General features: G+C 43.1%; 1 protein-coding gene and 2 long non-coding RNA genes across 9 annotated transcripts in view; 2 read left to right on the top strand and 1 right to left on the bottom strand.

Annotated features, from left to right (window-relative positions):
* DPP6 (dipeptidyl peptidase like 6) overlaps positions 1 to 4,424 on the top strand; it is a 506,474-nt gene extending 502,050 nt beyond the window's left edge. For 6 of the 7 annotated variants that reach the window (XR_014150079.1, XR_014150080.1, XR_014150081.1 and 3 more), the window contains exons 26-27: positions 1,665 to 2,829; positions 3,302 to 4,424. Coding sequence is in view for 1 of the 7 variants with exons in the window: in XM_081834265.1 (XP_081690391.1) it covers positions 1,665 to 1,811 (147 nt within the window). In the remaining 6 variants the exon portion in view is untranslated. Of the gene's footprint in view, positions 1 to 1,664 lie in introns of all 7 variants that reach the window. The other variant, XM_081834265.1, reaches the window with a different exon arrangement.
* LOC309326140 lies at positions 3,711 to 15,314 on the bottom strand. The gene is made up of 3 exons (XR_014150196.1): positions 15,264 to 15,314; positions 4,924 to 4,992; positions 3,711 to 4,527 (listed from the first exon to the last, which is right to left on the bottom strand). It is a non-coding gene; the product is annotated as an uncharacterized lncRNA (long non-coding RNA).
* A 29-nt stretch (positions 15,315 to 15,343) lies between these two features.
* LOC309326075 lies at positions 15,344 to 22,387 on the top strand. The gene is made up of 3 exons (XR_014150101.1): positions 15,344 to 15,449; positions 19,390 to 19,489; positions 21,675 to 22,387. It is a non-coding gene; the product is annotated as an uncharacterized lncRNA (long non-coding RNA).
* Positions 22,388 to 22,666: the final 279 nt, after the last annotated feature.

The raw sequence follows: 22,666 nt of genomic DNA on the forward strand, positions 1-22,666 counted from the left end.
AAAAAAGACCTCTGTGGTCCTCTCACTGATTGCCCCCCTCTGCTTCCCACTTCCCCAGCCCCCAAAGACCCAAAATCCATCTTTGGGTCCAGAAAAGTGGGAAGCAGCAGTGGCGTCAGCAGGTAGCCCCTGAGCCCCAACACAGAGTATTTTCCAGTCCCAGAATCCTTGGAAGAAAGACAACAGTGCTTGCCCCACAGGAGAGGGCCTTCATCCCATCATGGGAATGGTCATAAACAGGGTCATTAACCAACCAGCCCCAGTTCTGTGCCTGGTGGGAAAACACACTCTCCCACTGGGAGACCTCCTCCCACCAGCAGTTTCCCTTTAGCCAGATCCAAAGGTAAGTCCTCATCTAGACTTCATTTGGCTTCCTGCTACAGCTGCCCGGTTAGGCCAAAGGAAGCCTGAGACAAAGAGGTGGCTCTCCAGTTGCCAATTATTTCGACTTTCTTTCTTTCTTTCTTTCTTTCTTTCTTTCTTTCTTTCTTTCTTTCTTTCTTTGTAAATAAGGCCATAAATTACTTTATCCATTGACTTCTTGTTTTCCTCTTCCATGGTTTCCCTATTTACCATTGAATGTTGCACATTTCACATAATACTATTCAAAACATCAATTTTAACCTATTTATCTTAATAATTAATGCTGTTGCATTAATTGCTTGCATTTTCATCTCACTATAGTAGTTCTTTAGATAATAAAAGGCTTCCAGTCCTCAGTGAATTTTTCATCATTTTGGTCTCTAATCATTGCTGTTCATCTTGCCAGTTCCACATACTCCATCATTGTCAAAAGCCATTCTTCCTTTGTTGTAACCTCTCCTCCTTTCCATCTTTGGTCATACAGTATTTGTGCTGCTGTTGTTATATACATAAAAATGTTAACCAACTCTTTGGGTACATCATTATCTATAATTCCTAGAAGAAAATCTTCAGGTTTCTTGGGAATCTTCAACTAGAACATCTTTTTAATCTCATTATATATCATTTCCCAATAGCCCTTGGCTTTTTTTACAAGGCCACCACATACAGAAAAAAAAGTTCCTTCTGTCCTTTTACACTTCTAACACATACTTGACTTTGTTTTGTACATTTTGGCTAACTTTTTTTGGTGTTAAATGCAGTCTATAAATAATCTTCATATAGTTTTTTCTTACGAGTGTTACAAGCAGTAAATCTTGGGGTAAAGGTAAAGGTAAAGGGTCCCCTGACCATTAGGTCCAGTCGTAGCCGACTCTGGGGTTGCGGCGCTCATCTCACTTTATTGGCCAAGGGAGCTGGCATACAGCTTCTGGGTCATGTGGCCAGCATGACTAAGCCACTTCTGGCGAACCGCCGACCTTCTGATCGGCAAGTCCTAGGCTCTGTGATTTAACTCACAGCTCCACCCGCGTCCCTAAATCTTGGATTACTCTTCCACAACTTCTTCCACGAAGACATCGCTATATTATGTCCCACATCTCTTGCCCAATGAATCATTGCCGCTTACTTCATATTTTTAAGGGTCAAACGCCCTCACCACCTCTGCGTTTAGCCCAGGGGATAGCAAGGCTGCTCTGGATTTGAGAGGATGAGCTTGGATGTTTCTCAAGGTGGATTTCAACTCCAGCTGTGGCACATCTTTACCTGTCCACCTGCTCATGGCGGCCTTCCTTTCTTTTCAGATATACCCCGATGAAGGTCATTACTTCAACAACCCAGCCCTGGAGCAGCACCTGTACAAGTCTGTGGTCAATTTCTTCGCGGAGTGTTTCAAACCCCAGGACAAACCCCCCGTAGTATCAACGAAAGAGGAAGACGATGAGGAATAACCCTTCAGGCTTGTGCTCATGAGCACAAGGCAGTTTATAATAAATAATAATAATAATAATATGCAACTGAATCTCTCTGTTTCCCCCCCGGAGAAAGAAGCATTACATGAGCATGTATTTAACAAAAACTGCACAGGAGAAGCAGTCCGCCTGCTGCTTGTACTAGATCATGACTCTTTCCTGAACGGGAGAACATTTAAGCATGAGGAACTCAGCAGAAACTGCTGTTCAAAATGAGAAAAAGAAAAGAAAGGATCTTCTTGTCTTCTCTTGCCACAAAGTGACTTCTGGAGTAAGATGCTCAAATCAGGAAACTGGACTTAGAAGGAGATTCCCCCAAGATGACTATTAAACAAACCCCTTTGCATTGAAAGTATTCAAGCGGTAGGAATGAAAAACCCACCATCCGTCTGTGTTAGGGTTCCCTTAGTTAGCACCTCATTGTCTCAGATAAGACTACCAACCATGGAATAAAGATTATAGCACAATTATTTTTCCAAGGTACCAATTTATGTGTTGTTTGCCCATTGTCCTCTGCATTTTGGAGAATTGGTCGTTGCTACAGAACTGCTCCGCTAAGCAGACGTTTCCTTTGTAGCAAGCCCTGCTGTAGTCACACTAACTTTTAATTAAAGTTCATGCACTGTATAGGTCTTTCTGTATATAGTGTTTATCTGCCACTTCCTTTTCCTTCGGCCTTGTACTAATCCTTTAGCTCTGCAATGTATTCTGGGTAAGGGGAGAGGGGAGAAATTGCTTAAAAACAGTAGACTACATGGTGTAGGGTCCCCTTTTTTCCTAAAACATGCAGGAACTCTCTTCCTGGAGATTTCTTTGATGCACTGATTACAACTTAGCTTTTTGCTTTTTGGGTCTTGTTAACATGAAACAGGCTTTTAAGCAATCTGTCCAATGCTTTTAAAAACAACAACCCAAAGTCGTCATGGGGCAGGGGAGGGGCAACAAAATCTGCCTGACAGTTGTCACACCACATAGTTTAAAGGCCTACCAATGCAAGGTCAAGAACTGCAGCTGTCAAGCAAAACAGCAATCTTCTGGTCCTCATTGTTGTGGAGAATGGGTGGAGCAAATGTGGGGCATCTCTTTGGGACCTAAAGCAGGGGCCGGCAAGGTTTACCTTGCCTGGGTCGGTTCACTCCAGCGGAGATCCCTCTGTGGGCCGGATTGTGTGTGCGCCTGCGATTTCCGGCGTCTGTGCCTGCGCAGATGCACTTTTCAGCACTGCAAAAGTGAGTCCCCGCGCCACGCTGGTTTAGTACAGCGTACGGGGTCTCACCAAGTGAGCGGCTTGGTTCGGGGGCATCTCAGGGGGCGGTTAAACGACCCGCGTGGGCTGCTTGTGGCCCATGGGCCTTAGGTTGCCGACCCCTGACCTAAAGGGTCAGATCTTGACAGTGTTTAGAGGCTAAGATTTCCTACCTTGCTATGTCAGCTGCCTGGCTAGATCAAAGCATGGGTTGCGTACTCAGTTGCAATTTCTTCTCTCCCAACTCTTCCATGGCTCCAACCTGTGTTGACTGTAATCGTCCCAAATCTGCAGATATTACCATCACAATAACGTATGCATTTTAATCAGTGCTAACAAAAGTGCTTTTTTTTTGGTCTTATCTCTTGTTGTGATGATGAAAGCTAGGTTTTGGGATTGCAAGTTTGCATTTCTTTTTTCCTCATTGGCTTCTAAACGCAGCCCTCTTCCTCGCTACAGTTCCCTCCTATTCCCACGCCCCAATCCCTCCTCACTAGAGTCCTGGGAGAGACAAATATATTTCAAACCATTTTGAACCCCCTCACACCTTTTCTTCCTTTGTCTGTTTTGGCTAATGTAAATTATTCTGACCAAATGTACAGCTAGTATGAATACTGTATAATTCATTTTGTTGTATATAACAGGAATGTAAGTCTTTGATTTGTCGAGTCTCCCTCCCCGAGTCCCTTCTGCAATCCAGTATTATTACGTCTTGTGTTCAGCATGCATGCAATAACACTTGTTTGTTTATTAAGACCCCTTAGAGGTATTCATTCGAACTATATCAATTGTGCGATCCTTTATTATTATTACTATTATTATTATTATTTGGACAGCTTGAATGTCAATGCCAATTTCTACATTTTTACATTGTGGCTGTTGGTAAATTGCCCATCCCAGGCAGCAGTGCGACACAGATCACTTTCGCAGCATTCCTCGTTTTCCTCTGTTTCGTTTTAGGTTCAGTCTGTTGGCTGTTGGTGGTAATTAGATCACCATGGGAGATAATTCCAGTGGGGAGTGAGGACATTTCTCTTCTCTTCTCTTCCCTTCCTTCCTTCCTTCCCCCCTCTCTCTCTCTCTCTCTCATAATTTATCGTTCATCAGAATTCACATGAACAGGGATTGCAGAATAATGCTGCTTCCTCCGGCCAAATTCCAAATAGACCATGTGAATGCTACAGATGTCCAGGTTTCAATAATCTTTTTGTGGCTGGTATGCCTGAACTGAATTTGAGCAGAGGAGCTCACTGACTGCTCTGTTCGTAACCTTTTGTAGAGGGAAAGCCCAGGTGCGCCATAGTAGTGTTTGTTCATCCATAAAATAAAGCATTATTTTACCACCAGGTTGCTGTGCTTACTTTTTGTTCCGTAATATGTGGCCGTTCATAGAAGGCACTGAAACCATCCTTGACCGTCTGCATTGTGCAATATGCCTCAATATTTTCCCTGCAAGCCAAATGGAGGAGGAGGAGGAGTTTGGACTTGATAGCCCGCCTTTCACTCTCCTTAAGGAGGCTCAAAGCAGCTAACAATCTCCTTTCCCTTTCTCTCCCACAACAAACACTCTGTGAGGTGAGTGAGGCTGAGAGACGTCAGAGAAGTGTGACTGGCCCAAGGTCACCCAGCAGCTGCATGTGGAGAAGTGGAGACGCAAACCCGGTTCACCAGATTACGAGTCCACTGCTCTTAACCACTATACCATGCTTCCCTGCTCCTCCTTTGCTTCTTATGGTGATGGGGGCATCATTACAGGCCCCAACTCTCACTCACATTTTCCCCACACTGAGTGCCATTGACATCAAGGTCCTTTGATCCATCTTCCGCTTTCACTTTGTCACATACCTTCTGCACCAGGGATAGTCAACGTGGTGCCCTCCAGCTGTTTTAGACTACAACTCCCAGGACCCCATCCTATGGGAATGGGAGAGAAATGTGATTCAGTTTGCATTTAACAGTGAACTTGCCAAATGCATTCTCAGAAACAATAGGCCAACTGAAACACAGCTACCCTGCGAAATTCAAACTTCTCCCAATTCTGCAACGCAGTTCTCCAAGCCAAGTAAAGTATATAAAAATGCATGGACTGTGGTACATATAGAAGCATAGATTAGTGAAAATAGAGTACAAAAGTGCATTATATTATTATTGTTGTTGTTTAGTCATTTAGTCGTATCCGCCTCTTCGTGACCCCATGGACCATATATTATTATTACTATCATTTATTAAATTGGTGTACTGCCCTTCACTTGAAGATCACAGGGTGCTTTACAATATAAAAATACAAAATTGGAACACAAAATACATAACAAAAACCCCAAAGCAAACTAATAACTCCTCTTCCCACAAACACCTTTAAAAGGCCATAGGTTGCTTAATCAGCCAAAGGCCTGGTTACAGAGAGACATTTTTGCCTGACACCTAAAAATATGTGATGAAGAGTTTTGAAAAGCAAATAGCATTGAAGCTAAATGAATCTGAGGTCTGATTCAATATCAGAGAGCCATTTGAGATCTGTAAATTTGTGATTTTCCAGTCCGTTGAATAACTAGCTATTCCCTTTAGACTGAGCCATGCAAAAATAGTCATAATTGCCTATAATAGTTCTAATTAGTAATACATTATTAATTGTACCCATTGTATTATCATTTAATAACTTCTCTAGCTGTTAGTGTGTGTCAGATACAGTGACTGGATACCACTGTTTGGTACAATCAAGGCACTACTGGGAAAGGAGATATATATGTGTGTGTGTGTGTGCCATTAAACACCCTGTCAAGATCAGTTGGCCTCAATGGGTTAGCAAAGTTTCTTGTTCATTCAAGAGCAGTGTGACTGAAAGAAGACAGTGTGCTGCAGAAAGGGCAGACAGCAACTAAACGCAAAATGCAGCCCTGGCTTTTTTCCACCCGCCCTCACTTCCCCAATGAAACACTCATGTGAGATACAGCAAGCTGTTCCTGCCTCTTGTCTGTCTAGATGCAAGGAGCATCATTCATTTGCTTCGGGCTCCAATTCCTGCTCTCTCTCTCGCGTTCATCAACAGCCCAACCTGTTCTTTGCAACTGTAGCATCTGTCATCCACACAATTGAAATGCAATCTGCTCTGGGTATTTGAACTGACACACAGTTTGTACAGGAAACATGCAGCATTGAATATTCTCGTTACCGGCTTCCTGCAGCAGGGACGTGGCAGCAGCATGTGTGACATGAACACACCCGCACATTTTTCCCCTAGGATTTCAAATGTTGTTGGGCAAAGGAATGTAGGACTATAGACATAAAATCCACACAGAAACATATCATTGCTTGTTCCAACTCACTTGTGAGAACAACTCAGAGGCTGTGAAAGAAGGAAGGTTAACTACAGAAAGAATTAGAGGAACCATCGGAAATGACTATGAAAAGCAGTAGAGATATGAGATGATCAGAGCCCTCTGAACTTGAAGCATGGGAAGTCCTATTAAAAAAATTATAATTTGGCAGAATATTTGGATTATTTGATATGTGTATGTATAATTTGGAATATTTAATGTGGTTTGATTGGATTGTTAAAGTGGAAAATTGAATTTTTTACAAAAAGGAATGTAGGACTATAGGGAGCTGCCTTATACTGGGGAAACACAGTCAGATGGGTGGGATATTATTATTATTATTATTATTATTATTATTATTATTATTATAGCTGGCCATTTGTCCTCATAGCTCAATATTATATACACTGACTGCCAGGGGCCCTCCAGGGTTTTAGATCAGGAACCATTTCATCCCTGCCTTGAAGATGCTGAGAATTAAACCTGGGACCTTTCTCATGCCACAGACAAGAACTAAAAGCCTTCTAGACCTGAATATCAAATATATATGGAATTTATGAAACAAAAAGGACATCCTCTTGCCTTTCAGCTAAGCTCAGCATAGGAAAACAAGCTGGTGAACTTGGGTTTCCCTTGGAGAGGCCAGCTTACAGGGAGCTCTCTGATTAGTGAACCAATAGGGCACACCTGTTTCCAAACACACCTGTGTCTCATTCAGACACTCTCCTTTCAGTGAAGACCACGCTGAGGCTTTGCTCAGGATGAATGAGCTTGTAAGGAAGCTCACCTAGGAGCTTACAGTTTGGCCAGTGCTCTGGTCAGTTCCCTCCAGCTGCCGCTCAGGGTGAAAGACCTTAGAAGACAGAGCTGCCCTGCTACCCCATGGTCTTCCAGGTGTTGTTGGACTACAAAACCCATCAGCCCCAGCCAGCATGGCCAATGGTCAGGATTATCTGGAAGGCTGCAGACTCCCTACTTCTGTGCTAGGTATAGCCATGGAACAGACTCGGGTGAAGGACAGATCAGGAGAATGGGTGAGGTTAAATGATTTGTAATGCTTTATGACTTCCACACCAAACATTTAAAGTACTCTTATGCCATTTTAACAGTCATGGCTCAACCCTCTGGGGACTGTAGTTTGTTGCAGGTGCTGAGAGTTGTTAGGAGACCCTTAATGAAATCGGGGTCCCACGATTCTTTGGGGAAAACCATAGCTTTTTAAGTGATGTAAGTATACTTTAAATGCATATGACCTTAACAGGGCAAGGGAAGGACAGTTTGGGAGGCTTGTAGATGCAAGATGGTGAGAATAATGGGAAGTGAAGAACCATGCATGCCACCTTGAGCACCTTGAAGAAAAGGTGAGATATAAATAATAACAGTAGAATTCTAAAATTAGCTGATTCCAAACAGTGTGGCTGTTTATAGTTCCAAATGAGAGTATTGTTTACAGTCTAAGAAGTAAAAAGCTTTGTTCAGTTGGCTGGGTGGGTATGTAAATACTTGTTCTATATTAGATTGATACATGTATTTAGTTAACCTGTGTTGCGTATGTTTAAATCATGAAGGCTTCCCTCCCTCCTATACCACCAGTCTCCTACAAATCTATTTAACATTAGTCACTTTCCTTCTGAGAAAATAGACCTATTTGTGATTTTTGTTGTTATTTTTTGGTACGTTTCAGTCACTAGCAAGGGCACTGTTCAGATGTTTTACTTAGCCCATTGAGTGGGTCTCCTTAAGCCTCTTTCTGTGGGATTTCTGCCCTCTGATAAGGTTTTTAGCCCATTGCACTGCATCCCTTAATAAAGGGTAGTGCCGTCATCCCATTCTGGATGGTCTCTTGCAAATGATACTTTATTAAACTCTACCTTTGAAGTGGTTGGTTGACTGGCTTCTGCCGAGCCGAGCCACTGAATAATTAAAGCAATATTTGTGGGGTTTGCGCCGAAAGTCCTAGCAGCTGTGGCATGTTTTGATATTTATGAAGCCAGATAAATTATGCATTGGCCGGTGCATTGAGCTCAGCGTGACACTTATTAATATTGGAGTTCTGGCCACGACAAGCTACCATTCATTTAATTTTACCCCTACTGCGTTGCAGGGATGACGGGTGTCTATTGCTGGACTTAATCAACCTTGCCGGAAGGTTTCGGTTCCAGCTCCTGGGACCTGGCAGGATTTAAACTGCAGCTCTGCGACACCTTCTTGCAAAGAGAGAAAGAAAGAATAATCATTTTAAAAAGGAATCCCCTCCCCTTGGCAGTATAATGTCTGTTCGTGACATTTAGGAGGCTGTTTTCAGTTGTGCAGAACTGAATGTGTCAGGGGGAGACCAGGTTAGAATAACAACTAATTGAGCCAGTTATTCAGTCTTCCTAAGCATTCCTAACTACCCTTTCACAAGATGCCCAAGCAGGTTAGCCAAGATGATCGACTCCTCTGGCTAATTCTTATCTTCATGATGCAACATAGCTCAGGCCAGCCATAGGGGATTTGCCTGGGAATATTTCTGAGCAACCAGCCCCTGTTCACCCAGTGATGCTTCTAGGGGTGGCTGAGGGCAACCCTAACATCACTGAGCCTCTTAATATCCTGCTAGGTGATTTGGAGACATGACAATGGAGCACTTTTATGGGTCTGAATTTGCACGTCCATGGTTTTCATGCACAATTGCAGAGATTCAATAAGGACAAGCTGGTTTGGTTTTCTTGCGAGCTGAGTTCTTTCTCCAATGGCTTCATTTACTAGCTGTATTTAGTCCATAGGTCAACCTGTGGGTCCCCAGATGTCGTTAGACTACAACTCCCATCATCCCTGAGCTCTGGCCTTGCTAGCTAGGGATGATGGGAGTTGTAGTCCAACAACATCTGGGGACCACAGGTTGAGAATCGCTGCCATAGGTTGTTTGTCAACTTCTGAATGGGGCATCAACTGTTTGTCCACAAACCCTCAGTATTGGGGGTGGGAAGTGAGGGAATCCTGAAATATAAGGCAATTTCTGATTCGCCTTTAAAACTTTGTGCAGCAAGGAAATGGAGGACCCAGTGTCCCCAGAAACACACAGCCTGCAGCTATTTAGTGGTCCAGCAACTATTCCCATCTCCTGTGCTAGTAAAACTTTAGTTTGCTTTGGGTGGATCAAGGGCTTTCTTTCCTGGAGCTTGGATGCAAGGAGGAGGCCGGAGCTGCTGTTCTCACAGCCTTCTAGGCAGTTCATCTCCCAGCTTGCTCCAAGGAAAATACAGGAGGTGGCAAGGTGGCCACAGCTGAGGAGCATTGCTCACATGCTGATAGTGGCCATAAAAAGCAGGACACAGGAGCGATGAGGGGGAAGTCACCAAGAAAACTAAGAGCGGAAGGGAAGAGAAGCGGAAGGAGTCAAAGGGAAAAGACAGAGAACCTTGGCATTTCCCATGTTTCGCAAGGGCCATTGTGCCACAGACAAACAAAATCTGTGTGTTTCAGTTTCAGAGAACCTTGCAGATAGGAGAAAAGGCAGTGAAGGCAGGAAGAAACCGGATTGGCTGCAAGTAGAATCTGAGGCAAGGGAGCATTTCTGGCTGTTAAGCCTATAGGGATCCAGGAAGAGACCAGTGTGGGATGCTTAGGGGGACCACTAGGCGCTAGGAAAATAGGGGGTAGCTAGGTAGGTAAGCCCTACACTATGGAATATGCTAAGGAATTCTAAATATATAGAATATATAGAATATGCTAAAGAATTTTGTAATTATCAATTATTGTAGAATATAAAAAACTAATCCTGTGACAAAAATCTAAGCCCCCTTGGTATACACTAATCATAGACTACCTACAATAGTCTATGACACAAAGAGTCAACCTAGGACCCTGAGGGTCCTGGGGACCAAAAAGGGGGATTTCCTACACATAACAATGATGAGCCCCTGTCCTTTTTGCCTTCAAAATCCACCCTCCATTCCCCATAGCACTTTTTCTTCTTGTGCCATAATTTGCCGCTGTCTCTTTTTCTTAGAGATGAACTCAATCACCGTAAGAAAGACTAGTCACATTGCAGTAAAGCAGGCACAGGCAAACTTGGCGCTCCAGATGTTTTGGGACTACAATTCCCATCATCCCTGACCACTGGTCCTGCTAGCTAGGGATGATGGGAGTTGGTCCTGCTAGCTAGGGATGATGGGAGAAACAGCTGGAGGGCTGAGTTTGCCCATGCCTGCAGTAAAGCCAAACAAAGCACTTTCTTTTAAGGACTGCTTTGTTCCATTTCATTTCTAGGCGGCTAAACTGGGCAAAGGCCAATTGTGCATAAGGCCAATTCATCAGTGCTCCCCAAAAGGCATGCAGTAGCAATCTGTTTGGGTAGAATAGGCACAAGTTTCTTGAAGCTGCCTCCACAAAATAACATCTTGCAGATTTGCAGTCATCTGGGAGCAGTGTGGGACTTTCAAGTGGCTGGCAATGGCCAGTGAGACAAGGATTGCCATTTGTTTCCTTATCCATATACCCCTGTGCTAACACGCATATGTGTTTAGCTAAGAGTCGAGGTACACCACAGGGCAAATTGTGCCTAGAGAAGGAGGAATTACAGGAAACGTAACAGGTGAGAGTTTAGAATGAAAGAATTTGCAGTTTATATTGTTGTTTAGCCGTTTAGTCTAAACGCCAGGCACTCCTGTCTTCCACTGCCTCCCACAGTTTGGTCAAACTCATGTTGGTAGCAGTTTATATATATTTAGAAAATGTTAGAAGGATCAATCTAGATGCCAACATGAGCTGGCCTATTAGTCCAGACACATAAACCGTTGGCTAGTCCAAAATCAGTTGCATCTGCTCGTGTCTACAAATACTTTGATTATCTTGGCTGTGAATCAGTCTGTATATCTAGCAAAAGTGTTGTGGTCACTTGACACTTTGTGGTCTGCACAGTGACTCTATCAGGTCCAGAAAATTGATTCGGCAAAACTAAACTACCTGTACCAGGATGTGAATGGTGTTTATAACTAAACAGCTGAATGGCACTAATTTTACTCAGAAGACAGTAGGGAGTGGAATGCATCACATAATAATAAGTTGCGGGAGGAGGGGAATGTTCCTTCAGAATAACTGGAACCAACGTTAATGATAACGCTGCGAAGGAAACTATCCAAGGAAAAGTAGGCAACAATTACCACATGAAGGAAATGAAGAAGTAACCACGCATATCAAGCTAATGAAATTATCCAGTGCACTCACAGCTAGCTAAAGAAATTGCCTGCTTGAGTATATTGTCTAAGCAGCAATGCAAATCCACAGTTGGTTGAATTATCTCTGACACATGGATGTTGCACCGGTGATCAAAGACCAAGAGTCGCGTTTCACAGCACTTGAGCAGAGAAAGACACGGCAGAATTATATTAGACCTACTCCAGAGAAGACCCTAAACCACAAAGCTAGAGGTGTGGTTAGGTTTCTAACCACGGGGGAGGGGGTTGAGGTGGCCTCTAAATTGTCTGCACCTAAGGGACTGACCACAGAAACCACAGCTCTGTGTCTCCAGCTGGTGAAGTTGCATAAGCAACTGTCTGAAGCGAAGACCCACAGCAATGAGTTAATGATATACCCCACCACCACCACTGATAAGCATTGCCTATAGTTGGGCATAAAAGAGTATGATGGAAGGGGTCAGGTTGTGAAGCAGAGAGATCTCCACTGTGCAGGCAGTCATCACAACCTGAGTCTGGGCTGGCAACATACAAGAATCGGTCCCGGATCTGTGCCACTCTTCTTGGAAAGAAGACAGCATGGACAGAAATCTCACAAACACTCAAACAGTTGTCCAGGCTCTTTTCTACCAAACTTAAAAAAACCTGTATGGCTTTCATTTTCTGTTTCTGAGGTTCTCATAGACCTTTAATTAAAATACAGAGGAGAACGCCTACATTAAAGCATCCATAATTAAAATATGTAACAAACAAGCTCATTAACACAGCATGACAGTTAACACAACAGTCAAGGCAGGTGGAAAAGGGAAGAGACTCTTCCCAGGTACTGCAAGCAAAGGGACATTCGGCTTTATAGAAAACCAGCCCGGCTGGATCAGAGCAGGAGATCCTTCCAGGCCAGAAGGACCCCAGGACCTGAGACTAGGGCTCAAATCCCTGCTCAGCCGTGCTGCTCAGTGGGTGACCTTGGGCAAGCCACAGTCATTCAGCCTAACCTACCTCACAGGGTTGTTACTCTGTGGACCACCCTGAGACCTGCAGGTACAGGGCGGTATAAGGTAAAGGTAAAGGGACCCCTGACTGTTAGGTCCAGTCACGGACGACTCTGGGGTTGGGGCGCTCATCTCGCTTTATTGGCCGAGGGAGCCGGCGTACAGCTTCCGGGTCATGTGGCCAGCATGACTAAGCCGCTTCTGGTGAACCAGAGCAGCACATGGAAACGCCGTTTACCTTCCCGCCAGAGCAGTACCTATTTATCTACTTGCACTTTGACGTGCTTTCGAACTGCTAGGTGGGCAGGAGCAGGGACCGAGCAACAGGAGCTCACCCCATCATGGGGATTCGAACCGCCGAATTTCTGATTGGCAAGTCCTAGGCTCTGTGGTTTAACCCACAGCGCCACCTGCGTCCATAGGCCGGTATATACATTCAATTAATAATATTAGCAATAATTAATAATAATAATAATAATAATAATAATAAATAAGTGGGATGGGCAGAATCATGCATGTCACTCTGAGTTCCTTGGAGGAGAAGTGGAAGATAATTGCAGGGGGCTGGACTAGATGACCCTGGGGATCCCTCTACAATACTATGAAATAAAATTGTATGGGTCGGGTAGCAGGTGATGGTGGGTGAGGCCTCTCTGCTTAGTCATGAGTAAGCAGGTCTGGGCCAGATGGACAAATGGTCTGACCTGGAACAAGGCAGCTTCCTAGGAAAGGATGAAGTATCACTTAGTTTAGTACAACTAATCAAGATCCACTTTTGCAAAACCGTTGCATACTGAAGAGGGAAAATATGCCAGGTCAGAGACTTAATTATTATTTGCGTTTTTATCTCATCCTTTGTCCAAGCAGCTCAAAGCAGCCTTTCAAAGTGAGTTAGACTGAGAGAAAGTGCATTGTGGCTGATCAAGGATTTATACCCAGATCACCCTGCTCTAAGGCCTGCACTTTAACCACTACACCATACTACCTAGGATGCTCATTCCTCCTCTCCCCTTTCCCTGGCCTACACAGAAAGGCATTGTTGCTTCTTCTGAACATCTGACAGTCTAGCTTCTAATGATGACATCGCTACAGTCCTAATTAAGAAACAACTGGGGCTCTGTCTGCATGTGTGCCACTGTTTGCACATGGCCACCTTTCCTTCTGCTCTCTGTGACCCTGCAGTTTCCAAGCTCTGTGTCAGCTCCAGCAGGGTGGGCAGAGAGCACTTCATCAAGACGTCGGATGCTGAAGGGTGATTTTTATGGATATAATGACTAGTGCCAACTCCAGCTGAGATAAGGAGGCTTTCAGTTCCATCACAAAGCTTTATTCCTTCAGTCTTGTACACACAGGGTCTCTCTTCAGCTCCATTTTAGATGCAAGATGCGCCTTGTAAAAAAAAAAAACTGCAAAGGCTAACTGGAAGCTTCTTAAACCGAGGAGCAATTTGTAATGCTACCAATTCACTGAGTGTTGCTGCAGTCCCAGTTTTCATGTTTTGTTGTGTCTCTCTGAATGCAGGCATCACTCCCCCTAGCGGAAAATGTGGGCCATCATTTTTTTAAAAAAAAATTCTCTTTCCTAAATACATTTAAGATTTCGTTCCAAAAACACTTTTGCTGTAACTCACCCCACACCAAAGGGGAACGAGCTCTGTTTGAAGTTTCCCCAAAGTAGCAAAGAAAATCAAAGAGAAAGAGGACAAAATGGTAAATTTTGTCAGCATACAATCAGTGGCAGACTTGGATACCATGGCATCCTGTGTGAGGCATCCTGTGTGAAGCCAAAATGTGGTGCCCTCCCCAGCCCTCATGCTGCTTTCCCAAATTAGTTAACTAGTTAGCTGGCTAGTTAGTATACTGCCCTATACCCACAAGTCTTTAGGTGATTATAACACAAAATACATAAAAAATAAAAACAAAAATAACTGAATAAACCCCCTTCCCCCAACACACTTCAAAAGGGCGGATAAGGAGGTACCCAGCTTTGGTAAGGAGGTGTGAGGCTCTGGCAGCGTCCTAGAGCCCTCCTTCCTCCTTCCCAAAGCTGGAAAAGTGCTAACGAGGGCTGGATCTACACTCAACCTTTTATCAGAACGATATTAAAAATACCATTCCAAAACATCAAGACAGAAAAAGTCCCATTTCACAAAGTCTACCTGGTTTTTGGAAGGGGGGGGTGTTGCTCTGCAGCGCCCTCTGGCACCACATTTTAATAACACATTATCAACATTAAAAATGAACGTCACATGGCTATATGGTTATCAGAACCATTCCTGATCTCTCTTTTTTAGAGTTAAAAAATGTGAGTGTAGATCCTCCCTAGGTTTTGGGAAGGAGGCGGGAGGACTCTAGGACCCTGTCAGACCCTCATGCTTCGTCCCCCAAGCCTGGTGTCTCACTTACCGGGCTTTAAGGAGGTGCCCTCTCGGCTCAGCGCCCCAGTGCGTGCACCCTGATCACACACCCCTAAATCCTAGATCAGATGCAAAAGTGCAAGGAGAGCTCCTTCACCCCTTGGTGGGAGGTCATCAGTGACTAGCTTAGAAAGGGTGGTGTGGCGTTTGTACAGAGCCCCCAGTCGTCTCATGGACTTAAATCACTTAGTCTCAGTCAGGTTCTCAAGTTGACAAAGAAGAGTGTAGTTTATTACAGACACAAATAAACTTTAACTGCATTCAAAACGTTGTTACTCTTTACCTTCTTAGTCTTATTTTTATCCTGTCTCTAACTCTTCTACCTCCCCTTACACAAGAACCAACTGCACCAACTGTCTCTCTAATTCCAACTGCATTTCCAACTGCCTTTCCCAACCAACCCACTAAAACCAACCAACTAACCACCAACAACTAACTCAAACCTCGGGCTAAGCCCTTTTATAAACAGGTAGGCTCCGCCTCCGGCTTTCCTATTGGTCTACATTTTAACCCTTTCTCTCCCCCCTGTACAGACATTTTCTAAACGAGCGGGCAAACGCCACAGGTGGCTATGCATACCCTGATACATGACCTTTTGGCAAATGGAATGGTGCTTTATATTTCCCTATTTGCAGGAGGCGACCTCATCCAGGGAGGAGGGTGCCTTTGAAAAACAGTGAAAGGATCGTCCTGGCTTCACGCAGACTTTAATTTGGAAATATCCTAGGAATAATTATATTTCTAAGATATTGAGTTGTCTTTCAATATAAACTCCCACCCCCCAAAATATTTGGATGGCAAATATCTGAAGAGAAAGGTGTATATAGTTTGGGGTCTCTCTTTTAAGTTGGCAAACAAGTTAAACTTGGCCAGTTTTTATTATTATTAATGGAATCAAATCCCTCCCTGTCATATGAATGGTTTTAAGAAGTAGGGCATGGGGGTGTGTTTGTTTTACCAATGTCCTCTGTCTTGATCTCTTGGGAAGTGGCCAGCTTAAGCCACTAGCGCTGCACAAAGCTGTTGATGGAATGACAAAAATATGGAACGACAAGAGGAATTTTAATATGAAGACTCTCTAAGAAATCTGGCATTAAGGTTGTGGTGGTTTTACTGGTGTGAGCCTGACAAAACTGTCAATGTTAATGCAGGACCACAGAAGAAACAGGAAAATAGTAAAACCACAGGAAGATTGTGTCTGGCACAGCAATTATAACACAAAAGGACTTTGATATTTTTAAACAGCCCTAGCAATGAAGAACATTTCTTTGAAAAACAATGATGCATCTGCCATTCTTAAAACAAGGAGGTGTTTGAGATGTGATATTAATAATCATTGTACCTCTTTTTTGGTACATTTCATATTTGTGTCAGGGAATAAACAAACTACACCTGGAACCAAAAATAAATAAATAAATTGCAAACTTTTGAAATGTGACAAAATTTCTAATTTTGCGAAATTCTGAATTTCACAGTGGCCAACCAGATACCTGTTGGAAACTGTTAATTTCTGCTTACTCAAATTTCAAATTTAAGTGCTGTTTCAATATGTTTTAATCATTTTTGTTCTTATCTTAAATGGCAAGTCTATTTTCTCAAGTTTTATGGCCACAACTAATATATAGTTATTGTATTGCAGTAGAAATTTGAACATGATATTTTACCTCAAAAACGACATTGCATGTTGTTGGTAAGTCGCTAGACACTATTGAATGCTAGCTTTCAGTATCATCAGCTACTGAACAATACTGTGTTCAGTCTCTCAAATATTGTCAATACAGAAAGTATTATGATGCAATAGTGATCAAATTGTAGTAAATGCTGAATATTATTTCATATCTTTGATACTTGGCATGCTATGATGTCCAGTACTTATTACTGTGTGATGGGTGACACCATAATATTTACCCTGCTTGTGCAAACTATCAAAAACCAAAGCAAAATACCAATGAAGATCAGATATCAAATAAAGTCAGAGTTCATTAAATGTTATTTAAAAAGTGTAAAATATTTACCCTTTAATGTATATGAAATTATGCACCATTTCTCTATAACGAAAAGTACATTGTTTGCTATTGTACACTGCCATCTCTAATGTCAAAATCAAATATTAATATAAAACAGTCAGTTAGGAAGTTAGGAAATATTCAAACTAGAGACTCGGCTAAAGGTAAAGGTAAAGGTACCCCTGCCCGTACGGGCCAGTCGTGTCCGACTCTAGGGTTGCGTGCTCATCTCGCTCTAGAGGCCGTGAGCCGGCGCCGTCCGAAGACACTTCCGGGTCACTTCCGCGTCAGCGTGACGAAGCTGCTCTGGCGAGCCTGCACCAGCGCAGCACATGGAAACGCCGTTTACCTTCCCGCTATAAAGCGGTACCTATTTATCTACTTGCACTTAAGAGTGCTTTCGAACTGCTAGGTGGGCAGGAGCTGGGACCGAACGATGGGAGCTCACCCTGCCGCAGGGATTCGAACCGCCGACCATACGATCGGCAAGTCCTAGGCACTGAGGTTTTACCCACAGCGCCACCCGCGTCCCTATAGAGACTCGGCTATACAGCTGCAAATACTGTAAAACGTTTTGAACGTGTCTTAAAGTGCAATATACAATTGTGGTACTTGATGGCGACTTGGAGCTATAGCAAATTCAATGCATTTTTCAAAGCAATTTGAAAAAAAAAATTTCACAACAAGCGAAAGTTTTAAACACGTTTGTAGATTCCACCTAGGTTGATGAATAGGGTATATCAAACTTCAAATAATTGGGAGTTATTCAATAGCCCAACACAAGATGGCAGCAAAGGACAAATTTGTGTGTTTTTGTCACTCATTGCAAGTAGGCAGATTTTATTTTGATTTTATATTTTAATTTGTTGGGAGCCACCCAAAGTGGCTGGGGCAATCAAGTCAGATGAGCATAATGTCATCATCATCATCATCAACAACAACAACAACAACAACAACAGGCAGCTCATTCCCACCTGGGACCAAAATAGATGGCTGCTCCTGTGATCCCGAGGCAAGAGAGAGGTGGAGATGGATGCACATTTTGCCGACTGTTTCACACTTTCCTCTATCATGGGCAAGTTTCATGGAATCATAGTTAGAAGGGGACCCTGAGAACCATCTGTCTAACCCCATGCAATGCAGGAATAAGACATGAACCTGTGAACCTGGCGTTAAGAGCACCATACTTTAACCGAACTACCCAGTGGTTTCTGCAATAGCTTGAAGACCTTTTCGTCAATTCCAACTGCCAATAAGACAACTTTGCCCCTCAGATTTGGCCTTTGCAGCTGTCATTCAGGTATTCATCTCCTCCTAGACTACTTGGGTCCTGCAGAAAATAGAGCCTCAACCCATACCATTTGGTTCTGATTAAAATTTTAGTAGCCCGCCATCCCCCTGCACAGGTCTTGCATTTCATCTGGTTCTGTAGAAAGCTCACATTGCTCCCCCTCCCCTTCCCTCCGCAGCATTGCTCAGCATGCAAACTAGGCTCAGTTCTCATTGAGCTGTTTTGGGGCCCCTCTTAGAGTCCCCGCTCCTCTAAAGACTACTTTGTCCTTCTGCAAACCTTGGTGTCTTCAAGTCTGCTGATACCTCTCTCTTACATGTGTCTGTTGCTCTTCTTAAGCTGCATAAGGAAGGGCACTTGGAGAAATTGGAATTACAATATGGAGGAGAACTGGCATTCTGAGTGGGGAAGACTGAGCATTTACCGCTTTTCCTTGAACTGCTTACTCTCCTGCTGAAAGGAAATAGTTGCACCAGCATACCTGGCGTGGTGGTGCTTGAAATCCCTTCAGAGCAGTATTAAGGGCAGTCTCTGTCTCCTGTATTTTTTTGTCCCTTGTGAACTGTTTTGCATGTCACCGTTAAGCTACATCAGGTAGTGGAGGCTGGTGCTGATATTATGCGCCCATCAACTCTGTTAGGCTACTTTGTTCTAAACTGAAGTCATCTTAACAGCCACAACTTGAAAGACTGTTCATATTTCTGTTTTCTGTGTAAGATTTTATGTATACTGAGTCAGACCATTCGTACATCTAGCTCTGTAATGCCTTTGCCAGAGGTTGGGAACGTTTGGCCCTTCAAATATTGGGCCAAAACTCACCTTGCACCTGACCACTGGCCATACTGGCCTGGAATGGTGAGCATTAGAAGTCCAGTTGTATCAGAAAGACCATTGCTCCAAAACTAAAGGGTTTCAGACTACAGCCACTCTTTCCCTACCTGGAGAAGTTGGGAACTGAAGCCGAGACCTGCATGCAAATGATGAGCTCTACCACTGAACGAGAGAGCCTAAATCCACTTGCAATTTCTTAAATATCACACTTCTACCTACATCAATTAATTTAAGTGGATTTAATTAGCAACTAATTGTGCATTTTAAATCTATATTCATAGGAAAACCTGGCTGCAAGGGCAAAGTTAGCCTCCCTGAAGCATTTTGTGAGTAGGCTCTGGGCAAAACAGCATGCAAATTATTATGGTGGCCATGTATCAGGTAAGTAATTTTAGATGTAATCTGCTCTTTAAAAAGGAAAATATGTTTCATGGGTTTCCTCATGGTAGGCTGCTTTTGTGCCTAAGATCTACTAGATGCAAAACCAAGGATAGATAAAAGGAGAAAGGTTGTTTTCTGCTGCTCCAGAGAAGCAGACACGGAGCAATGGTTCCAAACTACAAGAAAGAAGATTCCACCTAAACATTAGGAAGAACTTCCTGACAGTAAGAGCTGTTCGACAGTGGAATTTGCTGCCAAGGAGTGTGGTGGAGTCTCCTTCTTTGGAGGTCTTTAAGCAGAGGCTTGACAACCATATGTCAGGAGTGCTCTGATGGTGTTTCCTGCTTGGCAGGGGGTTGGACTCGATGGCCCTTGTGGTCTCTTCCAACTCTATGATTCTATGAAGTACTTCTTCATGGAGCACATAGTCAAAATATGGAACTCAACTCTCCCAGGAGGAGTGATGGCCACCAACTTAATAAATAAAAAAATAAAATTGGAAGGCACCACGAGGATCATCTAGTGGCAATCCTCTGCTATGCAGGAATCTTTCACTCAACATGGGGCTTGAACCCACAGCCCTGCAATTAAGGACTTCACAGCTTTAAAAGATTAGACAAATTCATAGCTATTGGTGGTTACTAGCCACAATGACTCTGCTCTACCTCCAACAGCTTGAGGCAGTAAATCTTCCCAATACCAACTGCTGAAAGCCAAGGGAAGTGAGAATGTTCTTGAGCTCAGGCCGTGTTTGTGGGTTTCCTACAGGCATCCGGTTGGCCACTGTGACAACAGGATGCTGGACTAGATGGGCTATTGGCCTGATCCAGCAGGCTCTTCTGACAAGGAACCTTTATTTGTGCAAGCAAAGCAATTGGCAGTACATTAGTTCTCAATTATGTTAATTTGGTCATTCAACTGTGTTTCACATTTTCTCATTAGCAACCCATAAAAGCAATACTGCAACTGAGATGAATGTTGGTTTACTGGTGTACAATGTGTTAAGATAGATAGCTTCCTCAAGATTCATATGATCGAAGGCAGCTTGATGTAATATATCACAAGTCCTGGGAGAGGACAGTCTCTGACCCTCTGGGATCCTCCCTAGATTCCTTATGGCACTGGGCTTTAGCTGAAAGGGGCAGTGCATCATGAAGACTGGTTTCTTATTTCCGCTTTCAGAGGAAGAGAAAAGACGAAGGCAAATGAAAGTTGATGAGTTGGTGCTGAAGGTGCTAGTACATGCATATGCAAACTAAGGCCCGGGTGCTGGATCTGGCCCAATAGCCTTCTCAATTTGGCCCACAGATGGTCTGGGAATCAGTGTGTTTTTACATGAGTGGAATGTGTGCTTTTATTTAAAATGCATCTCTGGGTTATTTGTGGGGCATAGGAATTTGTTCTTTTTTCCCCTTCAAAATATAGTCCAGCCCCCCCACAAGGTCTGAGGGACAGTAGACCGGCCCCCAGCTGAAAAAGTTTGCTGGCCCCTGTGCTAGTACAAGGAGTAATCGTATTTGTTGAGAACAGTCTGTATCAAGCGCTACCTTTGCAGCACAGCTGCTACGTCAAGCATGGAATGCTGCCCTGATAACGTTGAGAACGGAACAAGAGTTGTTGAAAGTGTAGACTGGAAGCTCCATGAATGCTGTGGTGCTTTCGGTTTTTTGCCCATTACAACCTTTAAAAATCTCCTCGTATTGTAGCATGAGCAAGGTGGCACAGGGCCATGTGGAGTAGATTAAAATTGGGGAAGAGATAAAGGCTCTTAGGTTCTCAGTGGCTCTTACTGAATTGTGTGACAAAGTACCGTAAGTCCAGTGCATTGGCAGGTGAGCCTCCGCTAGAAACAGAGGTTGCAGCAACATGTTTCGGAATTCCAAGTGGTGGACGTTTTGACTACCTGCTTCCCCAGCCTGATTCCTGAAATTTAAAGGCCTGAGTTCTGTATACATTTCACCTACCTGATGACCATTTTACAGTGAACATTTTACTATTTCTTAAACTGAGTGAGAAAGGTGGGTTCCTACCAGATGTTTAGCATTGAACAGGTTCACATGCTTTTTGAATCTGAAAAATGACATGGTTTTATGCCGTGTTCCAAAACTCTTTTATAAGAATAGACATACATAAAATATTCAGTGTAGCAATTATACAGAACATAAATGTGGCAAATGTTTTACAGGCAAGAAATACGACACACAGATGCTGCAGAAGAGGCAACCATCACTGAAAGCCACATGGAAAGCATGTTCATTTTAAGGACAGCAGGTATTTCCATATGCTTTTCCTATAAATCATTTCCAATGCCTTGATGGTGGACCTGCTGTACTTTCTGTTCTGGCTGTGCTATTTTCCAGTGTGAGCACACAAGTACAAACACCTTCAAAAGTTATGGTGCCAATGACGTCTAAAAAAGGTACGTTGATCTAGTTGCCAAGTTTCAGCAGTGAAGAGGTTTCTTTAAAAGGCAGTTACGAACCTACTTGGCTAAAGTATGTACTTTCTATACCTTGCAAAAATGTAGTGTGTGAGAAAAGATCAACTAACTTCCGCTAACATTTAGTGCAGTGGCTTCAAAGTGCATTGCAAGTCTGTCAGTAGTGTTCAGTGTCCCACCTGCCATGTTTAAACATTAAACCATCAGAATTTATACCTGCAGCTGCTCCATATGAATCATGTGTTCTTTTTTTTGTCATATATGGCCCTTCCTTTTCAGAAACACAAATGCACAAAACATGGCATGCTGTCAGGTGAGACAAATGCTAATTATTTCAACCTATATAAATTAAAGAATTCTGTAGTAACTGCCAAACCCAAATTATTGAAATCCTCAAAATCACTGAATGGAGATTTGTTATTGGATCCATAGATAATCCATGGAAGGAATTGTACTTTTTAAAAGAATCTTTGGGAACTGGCTGCACCTTACCAGACATTGTTCTTGCTGAAACAGTAGTTTGATACTAGTTTTTAAATAACATATACTCAATTTATAATTAGTTCCATTATGTACAATATAATTTTGCAAATGTAATTCACCTTGAGTGAGTTTAGTTCTGTGAATTCATTTTTTGCATATTTATTTCATTAAAAATTATTTCAAGAAAAATTATAACAGCAGATATGAATGAGTTCAACCTAACTTCAGTAGAAATACACAAAACATTAACAATA

The sequence above is a fragment of the Podarcis erhardii genome (assembly GCF_964252035.2).
Source record: "Podarcis erhardii genome assembly, chromosome: 12".
NCBI lineage: Eukaryota > Metazoa > Chordata > Lepidosauria > Squamata > Lacertidae > Podarcis > Podarcis erhardii.